Here is a 21803-nt window from a genome sequence, read left to right as displayed (position 1 = left end):
TTGTCCACGATTCAATGCTGCATTGCAACAGACATAACGATTAAAAAAAAACAAAAAAAACAACAATTCTCTAATTATTGTGTAGACTTCTTGTAAATTAAGTAATGCGGCATTTTAACAATAATGTAACTCTAGTCTCTTTGAGAGTGTAACATATTTTATGCTCTCAAGAGTTTAGGACCCAATATAAGGGTCCATTTGGTTACCAACTCTTCCATCATTTAGCTGGGGAACACGTGGAACCCCTGTCCCCCCCCTCACAAGGACCACCGGTGGTCCGCGCCCAGGGACAACTGGTTGAAAACCACCGTTCTAAAAACCACGCCGTCACTATCCCACTCTCACAGTACCGTTACTTATTGCACTGACCTCACGAGTGCTCAATCCCGCAGATTAAGCTTCGCTTAAAATATTATTATGGCTATATTGAATTCTCTATGGCTCCTTTTTTTTAATAGTGCTAAATAACGGATTACATTGTTTCTAGTGCACAAGTTAAACAACAACAGTGCCATGCACTTCTCGACGTGTGACAGAAAACAGTGTGGCCCTGGTAGCCTGATATGCGCATTTTTGTCACCTGCAATGTTTTAGTGTTAGTCCAGTTTTAGTCGACTAAATGCCATACGATTTTAGTCGACTAAAATGTGTTTTGGCGGGCCTTGATGCCGTCGCAATGGCTGATTTTACACTTGCTGAAAATGGCCGATCTACAAGCTCACAAGGCGTCGCGCTGCTGCGACGTGGTGTGAGCTTGTAGATCTTGCTATTTTCAGCATTCAAACCAAGTGTAAAATGACTTATACTGACTATACTGATAAATATGCGAGTCATCCGTGCACACACACACACACACACACACACACACACACACACACACACACACACACACACACACACACACACACACACACACACACACACACACACACACACGTCTTTACCGCGAGGAGGAACTGACTTGACGAATACATTTTTACATATTTTCCGTTTGAATGGACATATTTAAAAAATAAAAGGTATTCAGGGAATAGGGTTATTATTATTATTATAGCTTGTTATTTGTTGGGTCAAGGCAGTGGGCGAAGCCTCTCACAGTGATGATGCATAGTATAGGGCAGCTTAGACTGTAGCTCTGTAGTTAAAACAGGTCAAAACATAAGAAGCAAAAGGCCATAAAGCATGCTCAAATTCTCTCAAATCAAGTCTTGTTAAATCCCTTAAAATAAGATTATGGCACTTGACCCAAGGTTAGGGATGCACCGATGTGGAAATTCTTGGCCGATACCGATGTTTAAAATAACAATTTTGGCGCTAGCCGATACCGATATGTTTATTTCGTTTTTTTGGGACTTTTTTTTGCCAGGTAGACAGGAAATGAGGAGAGAGATGGGGGTGGGGGGGTCGAACCCACGACACACTGTCACGACGTCCCAACCGGAAATGACATCGAATGTTGCCGAGCAGACGCTCCCAGCCTGTGGAGCGATGCGATCGGTTTTGATATCAATAAATCTCCGTCCTGAGCGCTGGGCGATACTATTTGGTAGGACGGAGAACGCCGTTTATGCCGCTCAGGTGTTAATGTCCGTATTATTTGCCGAAACTGATATTGACCGATAACGGCAAATATCAGCCGATACCGATAATGTGGCCGGTACATCGGCGCATCCCTACCCAAGTTTCATAAAAACAATGTAGACAAAATGAAAATATATAAGTTAGTGTTGATATGGTGTTGCTGAGAGAGAGAGAGAGAGAGAGAAATGGCCCTGCCGTTTGTGACGGAGAATATAAAGGGTTACAATCATCCAATTTGCTCCTCCTGTAAGACTGCGTCTAGTTGCCTAGCCTAGCCTGATATTGGCCTTTGGATGACAGTGAAAACAGTCCGCATATAATCAGCCATGGGTATGCAAACTACGCATGAACCGAACCTGTCCTGTTTGGGAAAGAGCTGTGCAAAAATAACTGTCCATGAATACGCTCCCGTCGTAGTACTTTGTGGGGTTATGATGACCAGAGTGGGAAACTTAACTCTTTTCACCGCCGCTCTAGCCAAGGGCTGGGAAATACTCAAATTCATCAGTCGGCATGATTAGATACCGCAGCTATTAATGACCATGCTATTAACGTTTGTCAAGTATGAAAGCCCCTCCAATTAACCAACACTTTAACTGGTGGTTGACTATGTTGATTTCCAACCCTGGCCGGGGAGCCCCACAACGGTGTTTTGTTTTATCTTCATCCGTGCAAGGCCGAGAAGTCAAAGTCAGCGAAGGCCTCCTGCTGCTCCGGGGACAGATTGAAGGGCTTGGCGGGAGGCGATAAGACGGGCTGAAGACGAGTGAAATCGCTGTCAAAGTTGCTCACGTCCATGGATTCTTTGATCGAGGGAAGGAACGGAGGCTTCACTTTCTTGGCGAGCAGGGCCTCCCAGTCGATAGTCTGTGAAACATGGACACAGCATAGAGACAAGTAAGACGCGCCAACGCGGGAAGCGAATGCAGCTCGTAAATTGCAATAACAATTAGAATAAATTATGTACGTTTTTTTATTTTTTTTCCTACTGTGTGTGTGTGTGTGTGTGTGTGTGTGTGTGTGTGTGCGCATGTTTTTTTGTGTGTGATACAGCTGCGCCCTCTGGTGGCGGGCAGGTGGTGTCACAGCGTGACAGACAGACAGACAGACAGACAGGTTCTGCCTGGGTTACATAGTAATGGCTCAGTGCATTCGGGCAATAATCACTGAGGGAAAACGTTGTGACTTGGAATCGTCAACGGTTTTTGGAGCGGTGCCTCTGCTCCATTGCGCAGCTATGTGTGTCCCTGATACGTGTCCACCATGCGTCTGTCCGAGCACGGACAGCTGCAACACCTAAAGTGGCCCGGTAGAGTACAGCACAGAGTACAGTGGCACAGAGTACACTACGGTATGAGCCCTGGGCGTGTCTGGATGTTCCCGGGGACCCCCACCCGGTAACACTGTAATTTCTCGACCTTTTCGGAACACGGGGCGGCTCGCCGGAACCGGGGCGGCACCTTGGGCGTGTTCCTGGGGGTCTGGATATTCCGGTAACTGTCAAATCTTGAAGATTTTCTTCCAAAAAGTACAGTAGAGAGCACAATACACTACAACACAGCATACAGAGCACAGTACAGTAACTATACTGTACATCAATGTATAGTTGCACTGCACACACTTTCTTGTGCTTCATCCGGCCGCGTGGAGCCGAGGGCCGAAACGTCACGTCCAAATGGCGTAGTCCAGTAGATGGCGATGGTAATTCCCATCACTAACCTGACGTACCTCAAAGAATTTCTCTCCTTTGAGCTCGTTTGCGTCCCTCTCCCCAGCTCCGAGCCTTTTCAACGGGTTCTTCTTCAGCAGCTGCAGAGGAGTGCAAAAGAAAACTGAGTTGGAAGTACATGAGGAAAGAGGCTGTAACCTATGTTTCTCTCATAAAACACGACAGAACATTGTGAAAACATGAGAACAGCAGTGCTCTTGACCGTTATCACACCTTTCAATAGGGCCAGTATGGCCGTTATCACACCTTTCAATAGGGCCAGTATGGCCATACTGGCATACTCACCCTTGGCTGAACATAGCCTGGTCAAGGTTTCCCCCTGGTGGACGTGTCATTTCCAACTATTGTCGGCGCATGGAAACTAGGGGCTACTACTATCCTCTGCCTATCGGGGCGTAACTCGGACGGCGCTGACTCGGGTGGAGAATTAAGACAGAACGAGACCTCTGAGCTGTGAATGTTTTGCAACATGCATGCGTCAAGCCGAGGCAGCTCCAACTCAGGTCGCACCATCTGAGGAGCGCATTCTTTTATCAAACGGATTCGCATTACGGGTGGTTTGAAGAGGCACTTTCCGTTGTCCTAAACCTGTGTGCATAAGATAGCAAATACAGGGAAAGCGCATCGACACGCCTGCAGACACACCTCCACCCGCAAATATAGGAGTAGGAAAAATGAATAGTGGGTTGTGTGGCCGCAAGATAACGTTTACGCACAGTGGAAGCTCCTAAATGCGTAATTCACGGAAAATGTTTATTACTTGCGGATAAAGCATGGCATACGATGGAGCCCATAATGTTATACTTAAAATAGCAGATATACAAGCTCATAGCGTGTCACTTCTTGCTGCGCTATATGAGCTTGTAGATTATTATTTTTTAATCTCAAATGTGTGGAAATCTTTGAATATATATATATATTTTTAACCCATTTTGGGCGGGAACCCCTTTTGGTGTTTTAAACATTATGTTATAATTTAGCTATTGAAAAATAGCAGATCTACAAGTTCATAGCGCGCCACCGAGTGGCGCGCTATGAACTTGTAGGTCTGCTATTTTTGAAAAATCGTTAAAATGTGCCTCAAATCTTTCAGAGAATTGTCATGATTTAGAAAACATTTTTTTTTAATTTCGACGTCAGGCCTGAATGGGTTTAAGCAAACATTTTTAGCTCAAATCTTTGCTTTTGGGAGTGTTTGTGATGGGTCTGTGGCCAAATACAATATAATTTTGGGGGCCCTTGACATGAAAAGGTTTGAGAACCACTGACGTGGTAACATAGGTTTTTCAGAAGACTGTCAGGATTCAGAAGGCCGTTTGTAGAATGGGCCTTGGGAACGTACTGATTCTTGGTGCCCTGCAGTGGACTAAGTATATTGCAAAGTATTGATCGTTTATTACCTTCTGGATGATGGAGACAGCATGTGGAGGAAGTGACCCAGGATACTGGATGTCGTCGTTTACGATGCTGTCAAACACCTCCTCTTCATCCTCTCCAGGGAACGGAGACTGTGCAGGGTGGAAGGACATTGATTGATTGATTGATTGATTGATTGATTGAAGTATGTATTAACAGCTTGCAGAATTACAGTGCATTTCAAGCACAACTCAATACAAAAACTGTTAACTGTGAGTGGACGACACCATAGAAGCATTACACTTGTTTACAATAGAGCGTCGCAGTCCCGCCCCCTTTCATGACGATGCCAGGCCCAGGAAATAATTCCCAATGCATTTTTCCCATAGACATTTCAAAAAGGATTTATTTAAAGACCTTATAAGTGTCGTACAAAGCCAACTCGGGTTGTGACAAATCATGACAACAAACACAATATTTTGGACCAAACAAATGTAACCTGCCATTTTCTTCTTCTTTCTAATTATTTGTTCGGCCCGAAAGATTGTGTTTGTTGTCATGATTTGTCACAACTCGAGTTGGCTTTGTACGACGCTTAAAAAGCTTCTTTAAATAAATACTTTTTGAAATGTCTATATGAGGAAAATGAACGGGGAATCGTTTCCTGGGCCCTGGTAGGGGGGCGGGACTGCGACACTCTATTGGGCCCACATACCGTATAGGCTTTGTTCAGACCGTTTCTCAAGTCTTGGACTGACAAGTGATCAGATCGAATTAGCTTATTTCGGACATGCATCAACTCATCTGCACCGGTTGCGTGTCATTCGTTAGAAAATTATTTAGCACTAGCCCTTACCCGTTGTGAGATATTGCCCCCCCCCCCCCCCCCCCCCTTGTGGCCGCCCTGGGTGCGTTTTCGCATTTTTAATTCACTAATAAATTCATTATTCATTTATAATTTGTTAAATTGGAAAAAGGGCTTCGTTAAGACCTCCATATTATTATGGTCAATGCCTGTGTGAAAAGTGGGAGCGATTGGTGCAGGCGGTGAGTATGATATGAAGTATGATATGATGATATGATCAGGGCAGGAATTTCACGGCGGCCATGGCCGTCGTTGCCCCTCTCTTTGGCCTTGTGCCCCTCGAAAAAGTATATGCCCAGACGGCCACAGTGGCCGCGGTGCCCATGTGCCCCGACCGGCGCCCACAGCAGTTCATTTTACCGTTTGTCCTCTGCGCAATTTTCCAGTCATTACGGTAACCTTCCCCAAACGTCTCGCGCAGACTTGTATTGTCTGTAGGCTATTGTAGTTGTGTTGCCATTTGCCAAGTGGTTTGATTCTTTCGCGTTACTTTGCCTCCTCCCTCCTCCTCCTCCGCTCCATGCACGCATACACGCACTGACAGCTCTCACTCACACTGACACTCAGCGCTTCAGGATTATTATCACACAGAGCCCGTGTGTTAAGACCAACGTGACTCGTCTTCATGGACATATAAACTCACAAAACAACACCACGCAACAGCATAGACTGCAGGACTCCTCCACCATTTACCACGCTATCGTCTGCTACGTTAGTTGACAGAGTAAATTGTTTAAACAGCCAACGCTGGCCACTACACGGCTAATATCGCTAGCCAAACGCTAGTAGCCAAGCACCAGAGCGCGCTCACTGTACACCACGCGTCGCTCGCTTAATAATCATTCATTTCTGTATCAATGCGGACATAACGTGGTAAATGTTCATAAGCACACAATTGTACAAAATGCTTTTTACACTTGACTTATCTCCAGAGTCCTCAGTCCTGCAGCCCCACAATGCCATATGCCAGTCTAGCCTTAAAATCTACATTTATATGTTATTCAATATATTACTTTAGCACAAAATATAGGCTTTTCTAAACCAAGCCCTCATTCAAAAGTTATGTAAGTAATTAAGTAAATGTTATTTATAAAGCACCTTTTGAAACAAAGTTAGAAGGTGCTGAACAATTTGCACAGTATAAACAATAGAAGAAAATTAAAAACAAGGAACATATCACACAGTTGTGACTATAGCAGAAGAAAAACAAACAAGGCAGAACAGAAACATAGGGCATAGAAACATTTAAGAAGAACTATTCTGAACCAATGTTCGCCTTTAAATAAAAAAAAATGTAATCATCCTTAACCTTTAAGCTAAAATAATGATGACCGGGGACTTAAAATCATTGTTTTAATTGATGGCCTTCATGCCCTGGCACTTGGCCTTGTGCCCTCAAAAAGTTGACCACACTAAAGGCCAAGTGGCCTTGCCCCTAAAAGGATGAAATTCCAGGCCTGGATATGATGATGATGATGATGATGATGATGATATGATGATGATGATGATATCTACAACATCACAATGGCTTGATGACGCCACCAGGCTTCAGTGTCAGAGTGGCCAGACTAGAGAAACACATTTAGAAATCGGATGCGAATCACATCTCAAACCACCTGGGAATGTGGTTCAAATCTGCTTACAAATATATACTGTATATATATTTTTTGCTGTCGGACTTGATCAAACTAGTCTCTCTGGAGAGGCCAAAACATTGTGTACATCCAAATATACCAATTTGAGGGAGGACTGACCTCTCCCACAAGCATCTCAAAGATGAGCACGCCCATCCCCCACCAGTCCACGGCCCGGGTGTAGTTGTCATCTGTGAGGACCTCGGGGGCCAGGAACTCTGGCGTTCCGCAAAACGTCGAGGTCCGATCGCCGTGGCCCATGCCTGCCAAGACGACACGGATATAACGGCCTCAGTCAGTGGTGCCCGTGTCGTTTTTGGCAGCAACATTTGATTTTAGTTTTAGTCATAGTCTTTTGAATAGTTTACATATAGTTTTAGTCACATTTTAGTCACCTGGAGTGCCTTAGTGTTAGTGTAGTTTTAGTCGACTAAATGTCATGCGATTTTAGTCGACTGAATCCACAGTTGATTTAGTCGACTAAAATGTATTTTGGTGGGCCTTGATGCCGTCTTAACGACTGATTTTACACATGCTGAAAATATTCAACCAAGTGTAAAAGGACTTATACTGGATCTCTTGTCCACTAGTCCCCTCCTAACATTTTAGTCTGGTTTTTATTTGTTGACGAAATTGTCAGTATACTTAGTCTTAGTTTTAGTCATCATAGGTTAGTTTTCATGTAGTTTCCGATTTAGTTTTCGTCAGTGAAAAAAAAGGTAGTCGGCGAACATTTTTCCTCTTAGTTTTAGTCGACGAAAACAACACTGGTCAATAGGCATGTAACGATTCACTCAACTCACGATACGATTCGTATCACGATATGAGGTTCACGATACGATTTTTCACGATATTAAAAAATATATATATTTTAAAGAAAAATTACCGTTTTTTAAATTTTATATAATTTATCTTCCCCCCTGAGATTTTTTATTTAACTACATTGCAAAAAAGTAGCATTCATTTTGACAGTGCAGAAACATAATTGCCTTCCTTGATGAGTATCAACGACCATCATCACCTGGGCACAGTCACAGACACACACAGCTCCCCTCTACACAGTGCTCTACTACTGAAAGTGACTAGGCCTATCATTTCTCTCCAAAAGCACTTGAATATGATGGAATATGACTAAAGCTCACATTTCACATCACACACTAGCCCCCCCAACATTTTTGAAAATGAATCGATTCACATCGTCGGGATTAATATCGATATATATCGATATACGATATATCGTTACATGCCTACTGGTCAATGCTACATGCAGCATTCATTGATTCATTGAAATCCAACAGGCTCTCTGAATGGAGTTTCACGATTATGAAATCATTCATGTCACCTTCTTTACAGAGCCCAAAGTCTGTGATTTTGACAAAGCCGTCTGCGTCCATTAGCAGGTTGTCCAACTTCAGGTCACTGTGGAGGACACAAACATCCATGTGGTAGGGCATTCACTTAGTCATTTTTACTAGTTGACTAGTTGCCTAGTTTACTAGTCGACTAGTTGTTTAACCCATTTAGGCCTGACGTAAAAAAAAAAAAAAAAGTCTTCTGAAAGAATATTATATTCAAAGATTTGTGCCACATTTTCACGATTTTTCAAAAATAGCAGACCTACAAGCTCGTAGCGCGCCACTCGGTGGCGCGCTATGAGCTTGTAGATCTGCTATTTTTCAATAGCTAAAGTATAACATAATGCTTAGTTAAAACACCAAAAGGGGTTCCCGTCCAGAATGGGTTAACTACCTATGTAAAACTTTGGAAATAAATATTTTTAAATATTTTAAAAACTGTGTACATTGGTGACTATAACTATAATCTACCTGATCCTGAGGCCAAGAAAAAAAAAGAAAAAAAAAGTCGACTAGTTGAATAGTCGACTAGTTGCTTAATGCCCTACCATGTGATGCCTCCGATTTCCTTAAATGAGCCCTTCGCTAAGCCCCACGACTGTCCAGTGCCAATCCAAATAGTTTAGCAAATAGTTTTAGACCAAAGGTGTTGGTGTTATTTTGCATGACACAGCAGGAAAGTTACACGACAGGTGATGGCGATAATACTAATCACCGTAGTCTTCCGTGCATTACATGAAAACTCCTGTCGGACGGTCGTAAGTTGATTATTATTATTATTATTATTATATTAGTATTTCTAGTTTATCGAAAAAATGTCATGCACATTTATCCAGTGCATAGCCTACTACAGGCCTGGTTGACTAGATTTAAGACATTTTGAAGCTCTTGCTACTGAAATGATCGATTATTTTTATGGAGAAATCCCGTCATTTTACATGCATCTCAACAGGTGAGAAGGACAGCTTGCCATGCATGTCTCCTCTCGATGTACAAGCTCATAACGCGGGGCATCATGACCTGTTGTGAGCTTGTAGATCTGCTATTTACTGAGTAACTAAGTATGAATCAGGCTAGCAGACTGAATCGGAGGCTTTTAGAAGGCTCAATGGCAGTGACTTAAAAGACACGTTTGAAAGAACTTACCGATAAATTATTTTATTCAGATGGAGAAACTCCAAACCCAGCACAACACATGCTGAATAGAACCTGCATGAAAAACAAAATAATTGTTTTAGATATGCATACATTCAGCCCCCTCAAATCGGGACCCTTAAATCAACGCGCACGTTCGTCATGCACGCACGTGCGCACATGTATAGGCACCATAGGGGTTGCATACAGGCGAATAGCCTCAGCGTTGTGTTCAGACACGCAAAGTTCATGTTGTCTGGTCGTTTAGGTGAGCATGTTTACATGAAAAGAACATGACAAACGTCTATGCGCCCACTGAAAATAACTGTTATTGTTGTCATTCTGGTGAAAACCGGGACAATTTGGTTGTGAATGTTGAAAACTGGGACATAGGCTACAGTATTATCGTTTTTATTTATTAAAATATTTGGCTCGAAGTTTGAATTATTACAAAACATACAGCAACCACTTTAGCCCTATACATTTCGGCGTAGGGATGCACGACTAATCGGTAGCATAATCGGAATAGGCCACATGGGGCCATAAAAATGCCCATATCGGTATCAGAACAGTCTCAAAATAATACAGATTATATTAAATCGGTTTTCACCAGCAATTTTCTTTTTTAAATGAAACATTTTAAAAATCATCAATGCCAAAAAATGCAGAGTACCTCTAGTCTAGAACAAAAGCCAAATAAAATCTTAAGTAAAAATAAACAGACACTTCATGGAAAAGAGTATAGACTATTTATTGATTGATTTATTTAATACTTTATTAACAGGCTTTGGGCCTAGGGCCTAGGCTTGTTTCCATTGTGGTCCTCTGTATAATATCGGAATCGGTCAGAATCGGTATCTGCAGATATGACCCTGCAAATAATCGGAGATCGGATATCGGTCATAATTTCATAATCGTGCACCCCTAATTTCGGCATTTGAAAATAGCCGATCTTGTAGATCTGCTATTTTCAAAAGATGTTATTATATATTTGAAAACTTGAAATGGGACATTCTGCAGAATGAGTACTTTCTACTTTTTGGTACTTTTAAGTACATTTTGAAGCCAATGTACTTTTGTTTTACTCAAGTTCATGTTGAATTCCCGGACTTTTACTTATTTCTGTATTGCAGTAATGATACTTTGTACACTTTACTTTTACACTGCCGACCTTTGTTGTACAGATGTACAGATTGTACAGTGGTTCCCAAAGTGGGGTCCGGGGACCCCCAGGGGTACTTCCAGGGGGTCCCCAGCTAAATGACTCAGAGAGTGTACAAATGGTTCCATTTGTACGCTCTCAGAGTTAAATTAGCATTGATTTTACAATATAAATTGGGGGTCCCAGAGATAGAAATGCTATTAAATGGGGGGTCCGTAGACTAGTCAACTTGAAATGAAACTGGTTGAAAATCACTGCTAGAGCCATACAAATCTTCTCTTATTGGGGTTCCCTGGCATATCTTTTTACAAATGGGGGGTCCGCGGGCTAACGAGTGTCAATTTGGGGGGGTCCTTGACGTGAAAAAGTTTGGGAAACAGTGAGATAGAGAACGGACCTGGCCTGGGCTTCAGTGAAGGCGTTGGTGTGGATGTGGATCATGAGGTCGCCACCAGGCGACCTCATGATCCACATGAAACAGTGAGATAGAGAACGGACCTGGCCTGGGCTTCAGTGAAGGCGTTGGTGTGGATGTGGATCATGAGGTCGCCACCAGGCGAATACTCCATGACGAAGCAGACATGGTCCATGGTCTGGAGGCAGCCGTACAGGTTCACCAGGAAAGGATGTTTGGAGGCGTTGATCATCTCAAAGATCCTCTTCTCACTCATGAGGCTGTGGAAAGAGAACAGTGTTGTTTTTGGCAGCAAACATTTGATTTTAGTTTCAGTCATAGTCTTTTGAATAGTTTACATATAGTTTGAGTCACATTTTAGTCACCCGGAGTGCCTTAGTGTTAGTCTAGCGCTGCGACGCATTGTGAACTTGTAGATCTGCTATTTTCAGCATGCAACCAAGTGTAAAAGGACTTATACTGGATCTCTTGTCCACTAGTCCCCTCCTAACATTTTAGTCTAGTTTTTATTTGTTGACGAAATTGTCAGTATACTTAGTCTTAGTTTTAGTCATCATAGGTTAGTTTTCATGTAGTTTCCATTTAGTTTTCGTCAGTGAGAAAAAGGTAGTCGACGAACATTTTTCGTCTTAGTTTTAGTCGACGAAAACAACACTGGAAGAGAAGATCTGAAGGTAGTTCTCCAGTTCTTGTTCCCGCTTCGAATGCCATCAATGCATTGAAATGGGACTGAATCACGTTTAATCAGCGCATCGAATGCTCTCAGTATAGCCGTCTACTGACCTACAAACATGTCAGTAGGCTGCATTCTTTACGCTGATCACGGCTACTGTTTTGACAGCGGCAACGTGCGTTGTCAACTGACTTACGTGGCCGGTTAAAGGTATATTCAGTGATTTCACTTAATTCAAATATCACTCCTTTTTTTGTTTTGTTGTGATAATCCTCCCTACTATAGAGCGTCGCAGTCCCGCCTCCTACCATGGACCAGGAAATGATTCTCCGTTCATTTTCCTCATAGACATTTCAGAAAGTATTTATTTAAAGACGTTTACGCCGCGGACAAAGCCAACTCGAGTCGTGACAAATCATGACAACAAACACAATTTTTGAGGCCGAAAAAATAATTAGAAAGAAGAAAAAAACGGCAGGTTACAACACTTTCTTTGTTGTTTTTCTTCTTTGTAATTATTTGTTTGGTCCAAAATATTGTTTGTGTTGTCATGAGTTGTCACGACTCGAGTTGGCTTTGTCCGCGGTGTAACCGTCTTTAAATAAATACTTGTTGAAATGTCTATGGGAAAAATGCATTGGGATTCATTTCCTGGTCCCTGGTAGGAGGCGGGACTGCAACGCTCTATAGAGTGTGCTGACCATATAAGGAGTTCCTCCCTGTCCCCAGTAAACCCCTGGGCGTCAAAAAAAACGTAGGTTTCCTTTTTGGCTAGGTGGCCCAGCCTTCATCCAATCAGGATAGAGAGGGGCCTTCTGCCAATCATGATCGAGCGGGGGCGGGCCTTGGTGTGTGTGCTGTTGGCCTGTCGCGTGTCCCCCCCACTGTAGTGCGTGCATGTGCACATCTTGTTACCGGGCGGACTGGGGGTTTTCCAAATCACTGAATGCTCCTTTAAGACTGATATGAGGTTAGGGGACTTACGTGGGCCGGTTAAGACTGATATGAGGTTAGGGGCCCTACGTGGCCGGTTAAGACTGATATGAGGTCAGGGGACTTACGTGGCCGGTTAAGACTGATATGAGGTTAGGGGACTTACGTGGCCGGTTAAGACTGATATGAGGTTAGGGGACTTACGTGGCCGGTTAAGACTGATGACAGGCCCGAACGGAATACGCGGCCGCGGTGTTCCGATGAAAACGCCGCAGATTTTCCGCGGAAATTTAACCCGTTCATGTTGTAGTTTACTTTACCCAGGCCAGCATAATATTAACCAGTGGATGCATCCCGCCCCTCCCTCCTCCCCTCATTCTCTACTGCTGACTAATATGTTGGAGGCTCTGGACGAGAATATTTAATATAGCTTTATATCAAAACTTCAAAAGCTGTCGGAAGTCTTTTTTTTCAAGTGCCGTATCTGTTACCTTCGCTGCCCTGACTGCATGGCTGGCTGTCATCACTAGTGTCCAAAGGCCGGTGGTCGCATATTGCTCGTGCACAACGCAACAAACAAACTTCGGGAGAGAACGCCACTATAAGCACTGTTCATGGCCACGGACAACGAGAGCACAGTCTAACTGCGGAGGGAGAGTGAGAGCTGTTTCTGTTTGTGGCATGACGTGCTGCGAGCTCACAGATCTACGCTTCATGCAACCAGAGCCTGCAACGAATGTACCCGTACGTTTGTTCTATTAAAGGGTAGATCGCTACCGTTTGGGGGCTTAGCAGCACCCCAGACGGTAGCCGATCTAGCCTTATAGAACGAACGTACCGATATGCTGTGAGCCTAGCCTGTTGCTAACGCGACCCCCCCTGCTCTCTCTCTCTCTCTCTCTCTCGCGCGCGTCTCTCTCTCTCAAACGCAACTCTCTAACGCGACTCTCTCCCCCGTTGAAGTTGCAATAGTTGGATCACTGCAGTGTTGCACTGTTCATATTAGCTGCTTTGATATTATAGGAAATGGCCTACCATACATTTTGTATTTTACATTTTATGTTATTAGTATTTGCATCTGAACTTGTCATTAGCCTAACTGTAGGCATCGATACGGCCTATTTGAATAATAATAAATAGGATAGTAAATAGTACTGTGACCAGATTTGACTGAGGGACTGCCATTGGATTTCTTTTCATGTCATATGAAAGCAGGGAATCATAGTTTAAAAACGTTAAAATGACCAGTGAGCACCTGCAACTGCACTTTTTAATTTTTTATGAGGACTTGGTTTCAATAAACGAGTCCAGTACATTTTACAGGGTGCTAACTGTCTAACAGACCCAAAATGTGATTTATTCATTATGATCTGTTTGAAAAGTAGAAATATAGGCCTCCTTCTTATAGCTGCCTCCTTCCAATAAAAGCCCGGTATCAGAATCGGTTAAGACAAATAAAAGCCCCGGATTATAAATGAGGATTTACGGTAGATCTTAATTACTTTGTTGTGGTACTTTAAGGTTTATTTGGCATATTTAGAGTTATTTTTGCTCTAAACACATTGATTATAGTCCTGGATAACTGTCTAAAACCTTCAAAGAAAAAAAAAACACTCCGCAGAATCCCGCAGATTTTCCTCCGGAGTCACCGCAGAAAAACAGAAAAAAACCCGCAGATTCCGTTTGGCCTTACTGATGAGGTTAGGGTTAGATTTAGTGTTAGGGTTAGTAATGTTGGACAACGCGTGTCGTCGCTGTCAAAACAGTGATTAAAGCGTGATTTTGTCCCTTTCAACGCATTGATGGCATTCGAAGTGGGTGGTTCTTGAGCCTTTACATAATGTATGTATATGTTTTTTTTTTTTTTTTTTTTTTAAGCTTAAGCAGATACAGGCTATGAGAATTAATACATTCAAAGAGCCTATCAGTGATCTGCAGCTACTCAGTCAGGCGTACAGTATGTCTAAACTGAATGTTGGATGAATGACAGTCCTTGAGCTTTGTGGGATTACAGTCACATACTGAGGAGGTGTTTGTTCAGCCTCTTCTTGAAGACATGAACACTGTTAGATGTAATGTCTCAACCACAGGGGGAAGGCTGTTCCATGTCCTTATAGCAGAGTGGAGAAAGCTCATATCAAGGCATTTGGTGTTTGACTTGGGGGTTTCCAGGGCGTGGCTTGGTAGTACTCTCCGGGTGATTCGACCTGAGGTGTGAGCTTGAGGTAGTAGTGCTTTGAGGTCCACTGGACAGTTGGGAGTGTGCATCTGGTAGAGAACAGTTGTTGCTGCAACTGTTCGGCGATGACTCAGCTTGCTTGGATGAAGTCTAACTGCCTGAGAGTGGTCAGAGAGGCATTCATCCAGGCTAGGCAGGAGTACTCCATGATGCTCCTGACCTGGGTTTTGTAGATGTTGGCCCTGCCTTTGGCATCAAGCTTGTTGGCCAGCTTGCGCAGTGCTCCAAGACGTTGGCCAGCGCGTCTGCAGATGTTGGACAGATGGCTGGTCCACGTAAGTTTGCTGTCTATGCAAAGACCCAAAACCTCCATCTGCTCGCTGAGCGTGATCTTGGTGGTGCCAAAGAAGAGATCCGGTCGAGATGGATTCCTCTTTCTGGACAGGATTATGGCCTTGCACTTGCTGGGCTCGAAAGTGACCTTCCAGGCATCAGCCCACTTCCGAATGTTCTCCAGATCTTTGTTCAGGGACGCAGCCACCTCAGGCCCATTTGGCGATGTTATTGGTGCGAAGATGGTGGAGTCATCCGCATACAGGAAAATGGTGTTCTCGCACTGTTTCACAACACATCAATGAAGATGGAAAATAACAATGGGCCCAGAATCGATCCTTGAGTACAGATGCGTTGATGGGATGTTGTAATGAGGACTGACCAGAAAGCACAACTTTGATGGATCTCCCTTGGAGGTAGTTCTGTATCCAGACCTTTGAGGAGAGCTTTGCACAAAGGCCATTGTGCCAGACCTGGTCGAATGCACCCTTAATGTCCAGTGCGACAGCACACACTTCGCCACCTTTGTCGAGGATGTTGTTCCATGTCTGGGACAAAACTGTGAGGAGGTCGGCTGTGCTGTGGTTTGGTCTGAATCCGTATTGTTTGTCGTGGCGGAGTAGAAATCTCTGTAGCTGTTTGTGGATGTAAAGATGCAAAGTCTTTGCACAGACAAAAGAAGACTCAAAACTAAAATGTTTGCCTACATTATATGCAAGCAAGAATTGTTTGGTAACATTCATAGCATAACATTATACGTAGCTTTTATGAATAAAAGATCTCACAAACCTGTCCACTTCATCACGAGTCACAATGTCTCTTTTCTTCAAGGCTTTGATTGCATAGAGCTTGCCAGTCTTCTTAAACTCTGCTAAAAGCACCTGGATGGAGCAAACAGGCAGCACTGAGGATAAAGGCAACTTTCTTAAAGGGTTAGGGTTAGGGTTAGGGTTCAGATTTTTTGAACTTAAGTTGTATGAAATACTTGCCATTAATATAGTGGTTGCAACTGTATTAATTGATTGCCCGAGTCCCATGGTGGGAGTTCTGCTATGGTTTTGGTCAATATTAAGTAGTTCCGGTCATTTTGTGGGGGGCACTGGGGCCACACAGTAAAAGTAAATGAATCCACAAAACGAACGTAATTTGTATTGTTGACCTATTTCTAAAATATTAGTGCGACTCTCGTTCAACTTTGACCCCTCTATCACATGGAACTATTTTTTGGGCGTAGTGATATGGACACAAAAAACATAGTTCTGTGTGATAGACGGGTAAAAAAATAACGGAAGTTGCACTAATATTTTAGAAATAGGTCAACAATACAAATGACGTTAGTTTTGTGGATTAATTTACTTTTACTGCGTGGCCCCCAGTGCCCCCCACAAAATGACAGGAACTACTTGATATTTCACCAAAACCAGAGCAGAACTCCCACCACAGGACTCGGGCAATCAATTAATACAGTTGCAACCACTATATTAATGGCAAGTATTTCATACAACTTAAGTTCCAAAAATCTGAACTATCCCTTTAACGATATCATTGTTAAAATGGTCAAAACGGCGTATTACCTTTCCGAAATGCCCTCTGCCAAGAACAGAAATATATTTGAAATCTTCCATCTGCATCCTTATTGGGAAATGAAGTGGCAAGAAAAAAGCCATAAATCTAACCACACTTTGTTACAGTAGATCTCAGTGTACATGTACAATAATTGCCATATTTGTATGATCGTGTGTGTGTGTGTGTGTGTGTGTGTGTGTGTGTGTGTGTGTGTGTGTGTGTGTGTGTGTGTGTGTGTGTGTGAGTGAGTGTGCGTGTGTGCGTGTGCGTGTGTGTACCTCAGATCAGATACGGACTCATCTCCATGCCTTTCTGTTATATCGCTTCCAACAGACGACTGTAAAGAGAAAATACAGTTTCAAACACCCTACTACCAGTAAGACTGCCCTGTGGGCGAGAAGCTGTGCACGCATCTGCCTGGGTGACGGCAGACTGCTGGGCGAGAGCTGGCACTTTGGCATGGGGGGTCAACATATGGAATGAATTCTGCACTGGCCATATATGGAGCGTGTCTCGAGTGTACAGTGTTTGATGAGGGCCCAGGTAGGGCCGGGCCTTAATTTTTCGGGCCTGTTGAGAACTCTAGTTTTCGCCGGCTGCCGGGCGCGTCTGCACCCATTAGCGATTATTAATTGAGCAGTTGAGAGAGGAATAACGGTCTAATTATCCATAATGTATAATTCATGGATAAAGGGGTCAGGACAGCTGTTCCTTGTCGGGGAGGGGTCAGAATAAATGATGGACTGGAAACATGGCAGTTCCAGCACCTGTTTGTCTTGCTGTGTAGACACGGGAGGTGATCGTTGTGCTGTGGAGGTGGCGTAGGGGTCAAGGTCACTCTGACGGGACTGGTCATCATCGTCGCTGATGTCCAGTCTGATTACTGGCACGTTGCTATGGACATAACATAAAAATATGATTACTGGCACACAGTGTTGGGCAATATTACTCAAGAGAGTAATATGTTACTTATTACATACCTTAAACAAGTAATAATATTATATTACTTATTACTTGGAATGGTAAATGGTGCATTCATATGGCGCCTTTATCCAAGGCGCTTTACATAGATTGTGCATTACATTCATCCATTCACACACACATTCATACACTGATGCCCGGAGGAAACCATGCAAGGCAGGCACCAACCTGCACATCGGGAGCTATTAGGGGTTTCAGAGACTTGCTCATGGACACTTCGACACTAACTCTGGGGAGAGCCGGGGAGCCACTGGCTGCCGCCCCGAATCAGTGGCCCCCGGAATCAAGACTAATATATTATTGCGAACGCACTGAGCACTAACTATAGAAGCTGGCCTAAACTGTCTGTGTGTCTGTGTCACGCTGTAACACCACCGGCCCGCCACCAGAGGGCGCAGCTGTATCACACACAAAAAACACACCCACACACACACACACACACACACACACACACACACACACAAAACTTAACTTAAAAACAACAAAACTTTATAAAAAAAAACAGACACATGCACGCACACATAGACACACACTAAAAAACTTTAAAAAAAACTTAACTTAAAAAAAATCTTAAAAATGAAATAAAAAAGAGAACTTAAAAAAACCTTAAAATAGTACGTAATTTATTCTAATTGTTGTTATTGCAATTTACGAGCTGCGTTCGCTTCCTGCGTTCGCGCGTCTTACTTGTATATTACAAAAAAGGGATGTACACGCAGATTAGACACAGCAACGGACCGACGTGCACAAACAGCGGTTGGACGTGCGGTCGAACGCGCGCTGCTCCCGTGCTTGCGGTTAGGGTCTGAGGTATATAGGTTGTCGGTCTAATGACAGTCGGACCAATAGTATGTCTAAACTAAAGCCTGTACCCATGTACAAACACCACAATCTGTTTAATCTGTTTAGTCAGCTTCGTTTAGAACTGAATCCAATTGTTTTCAATAAGAAGAAGAGTCACCAATCAGCCAAAAAGGCTATACAATAAAGCAGTGATCTTTCTTTTCAAGCCAACAGCCAACAAAACATAAACAAAAAGTAATATGTAATATGTGCTATTTTTAAGTAATGTGGATATAATATTACTGTTTTGGCAGAGTAATACCTTACATTACTTGTTACTGGGTAAAGTAATAATATTACAGTAATATATTACTAGTAACTAGTCACTGCCCAACACTGCTGGCACTTTGCTATGGACAGAACAAAAGGGGGGAAAACATTGTGTAATATGGTCCACAAAAAAACCTAACATAAAAGACTTTGAAGTCTGTTTTATTTAACACTTTGACTACTATTCACGATTTGCCCGAGTTAATTAGTTGTAGAACACTTTCGCTGCGATTCACGAGTTGCCCGAGTTATGTTTTCATTGTTTAATCCACGTTTTTAATCAGTTTTGTCATTCGGACAGAAAGGGATATGAGACACGTTTTGATGACGTCATCGCAAAAAGGTCAGTCGCGCCGACGTGCAAAGGGTTCTGGGAAATTGAGTGCCTGTGGTTTACAACGGGAAAGTTGCATAGCAGCGTGCGGCTGCCCCGTCCTGCCTGTTGCTGTGGTCGGCACTTTGGAATATTTTTCAACACTACAACAACCGTTTTAAAGTGGATTTTCATGACGAGCAACTCAGCGACGATCAGTGCACTGGCTGTTCAAAGGCAACTTTAAACATATAGGCAGTCTAGCCTGGAAGACGCTCGCTTAATCCCGGCATTAAAACTGTTAATACATTCATTAAAACTGTTAATACATTCATTAAAACTGTTAATACATTCATTAAAACTGTTAATACATTCATTAAAACTGTTAATACATTCCGGCACAGTCTTTGGTGGAACAATTTCAGACGCCGCTTTTGTCTAGTAATAAATAAATAAATAAATATATACAAGGTCATACAAGCGCATCCATCCGGCTAGCTCGGACATTATGATGATGGATTGCAGGGGAAACCAATTAAAGGTCATTGTGCCGTTGTGTCACTGGCCTTGGCGGTGGAATGGGTGTTTGATGCTGCTGTTTTTGTCACTGACCGTGGCAGTGGGACGTGTGCTTGGGTGTCCCTCCTCTCCGTGCCCGGCGGTTCGTTGGCCAGAGGATCCGGAGGAGACGACGACGTGGACGAGCTGAACGTAGAGAAGGTAGCGTAGTGGGGCAGGACGCTCATCATCAGATGACCCCACGTGGTGAAGTTCATGTTCATCTGAGCTGCTCTGAGGAAGTTCTTCCCTGGATGAATGATAAGAACATCGATTAAAAAAAACAAGACCGGCCTGGGTCATGGCTCAGTGGTCCAGGCACCTTGGCTGGTAATCCAGCCTGGCAGTGTGCCGCGGGTTCGACTCCCGATCCCGACGGCCTTTACTGCATGTCTTCCCCCCCATCTCTCTCCCCATTTCCTGTCAGCCTACTGTCTGTCCCTCCATAAAATATATTAAAAAAAAACATTTAAAAAAAACAAGACCGACAGAGAGTAGGCAGCAGGTGCACACGCGGTTTGCTGTGGTGACGCATTAATCACAATCAGCCCCGGGATTCCTTCAAAATAGGAGCTCTGGGGTGCCGGGAAGACATGGCCGCTTTTACTCTGTAAGCCTTCTGTTCCGGAAAAAAAAACGGAGATATTTTTTTGCTTGCTTACCTCGCTAATAATCCGATAAAAGTCGCTGATGATCCCTCGCGTTCATATTTTTGAACGAGAGGCAGGTGAGAAGTCAGAAATGGGCTTAGAGCTTAGTATATCCATCAGATCAAAACCACGGAGAGCGCCCTGGATTAGGAGAGACGAGGCATTCTTTCTGCAGCGGTAAACGGGGAAGTGAACGGACCACGCATGAACGAAAAGCGAAGCGTACGGTGGCCTTGGAGTCCAACTCAAAAATTTAAAAAAAGGAAAAAATTCAGAATATTCTTCTCTCGTTTGACATCATTGAAGATGCGCTAGGACGTGTACACACGTCCTTGCAACCCGCCGGTTGGATTGCTTATGACGTGTGGACACGTCGGATGGACGGAACCTGTTAACCCATTTTGACCTGAGATCAGATTCTAAAAATGACTTCTACATCCTGACAGTTTTCTGAAAAAGCTATGTTTCTATGTCAGTCGTTCTTCGATTTAAAAAAAATAGCTAAATCATAACATAATGCTAACACCAAAAGGGGTTCCCGCCCAAAATGGGTTAAATGTGAAAGCTCAGGAAACAGACCAATTCACGCGTCATCATGCCATTGACATCATATAATTAATGAGACACACATACACACCTTTCTCTTTAGTGAAGATACACCGTTGTCGCCTCAGTTTCGGCTGTCGCTCGACGATGGTGTCAATGAATGAAATCTGTAAATTGACCAGGAAAATTATTATTTGGAAAAACTAAAACTGGAAAAGAAGTGGGGGAAATCACAGTTTGTCAAAACCATTCATCCATCTTCAACCGCTTATCCGTAATCGGGTCGTGGTGGTAACATTTCCAGACTTCCCTTTCTCGAGCAACATTCGTAACTTCCTCTTGGTCTGCCACGTGGTCTCCTCCCAGTGGGACGTGCCTCGAGGACCTCCCTAGGGGAGACGCATCGAGAGGCATCCTAACCAGATGGTCTCTGGTTAACAAACTGCCCTCCCACTCTGGGCTCTTTGGTGTAGAGCACATTACAACCTTCTACAAAAACCTAGGTGTTTGTAAAGACGATTTTAAACTAGTTATGGTAACAACTGATGAGGTAATTAAGAAACTGAGTGCCCTCCAACCCCACAAGGCCACAGGCCATGACAACATTCCCTCCAAATTTCTCAGAGACTCAGCCATCTCTATAGCTCCAATCATCACCCACATAGTAAACCTCTCCATCAAACAGGGACAGGTCCCCCAAGATTTCAAACTGGCCAAAGTAACCCCC

At 43.5% G+C, this 21803-nt stretch overlaps 1 protein-coding gene across 1 annotated transcript in view; it reads right to left on the bottom strand.

The window, feature by feature from the left end:
• Positions 1-2244: 2244 nt before the first annotated feature.
• Positions 2245-21803, bottom strand: part of LOC306934426 (serine/threonine-protein kinase N2-like) — a gene marked incomplete at both ends in the record, with an annotated part of 33214 nt that continues 13655 nt past the window's right edge. Inside the window, 12 exons of the mRNA XM_079516995.1 lie at positions 2245-2448; positions 3310-3390; positions 4711-4818; positions 7286-7428; positions 8508-8584; positions 9667-9729; positions 11315-11491; positions 16139-16230; positions 16924-16974; positions 17683-17809; positions 19935-20130; positions 21168-21243. Coding sequence (XP_079373121.1) covers positions 2245-2448; positions 3310-3390; positions 4711-4818; positions 7286-7428; positions 8508-8584; positions 9667-9729; positions 11315-11491; positions 16139-16230; positions 16924-16974; positions 17683-17809; positions 19935-20130; positions 21168-21243 — 1395 coding nt within the window. The remainder of the gene's footprint in view (positions 2449-3309; positions 3391-4710; positions 4819-7285; positions 7429-8507; positions 8585-9666; positions 9730-11314; positions 11492-16138; positions 16231-16923; positions 16975-17682; positions 17810-19934; positions 20131-21167; positions 21244-21803) is intronic.

This window comes from Electrona antarctica (genome assembly GCF_951216825.1).
Source record: "Electrona antarctica genome assembly, chromosome: 12".
Taxonomy (NCBI): domain Eukaryota; kingdom Metazoa; phylum Chordata; class Actinopteri; order Myctophiformes; family Myctophidae; genus Electrona; species Electrona antarctica.
Note: the sequence above shows the minus strand (reverse complement) of the source record. Positions and strands in the feature narration are given on the sequence as shown.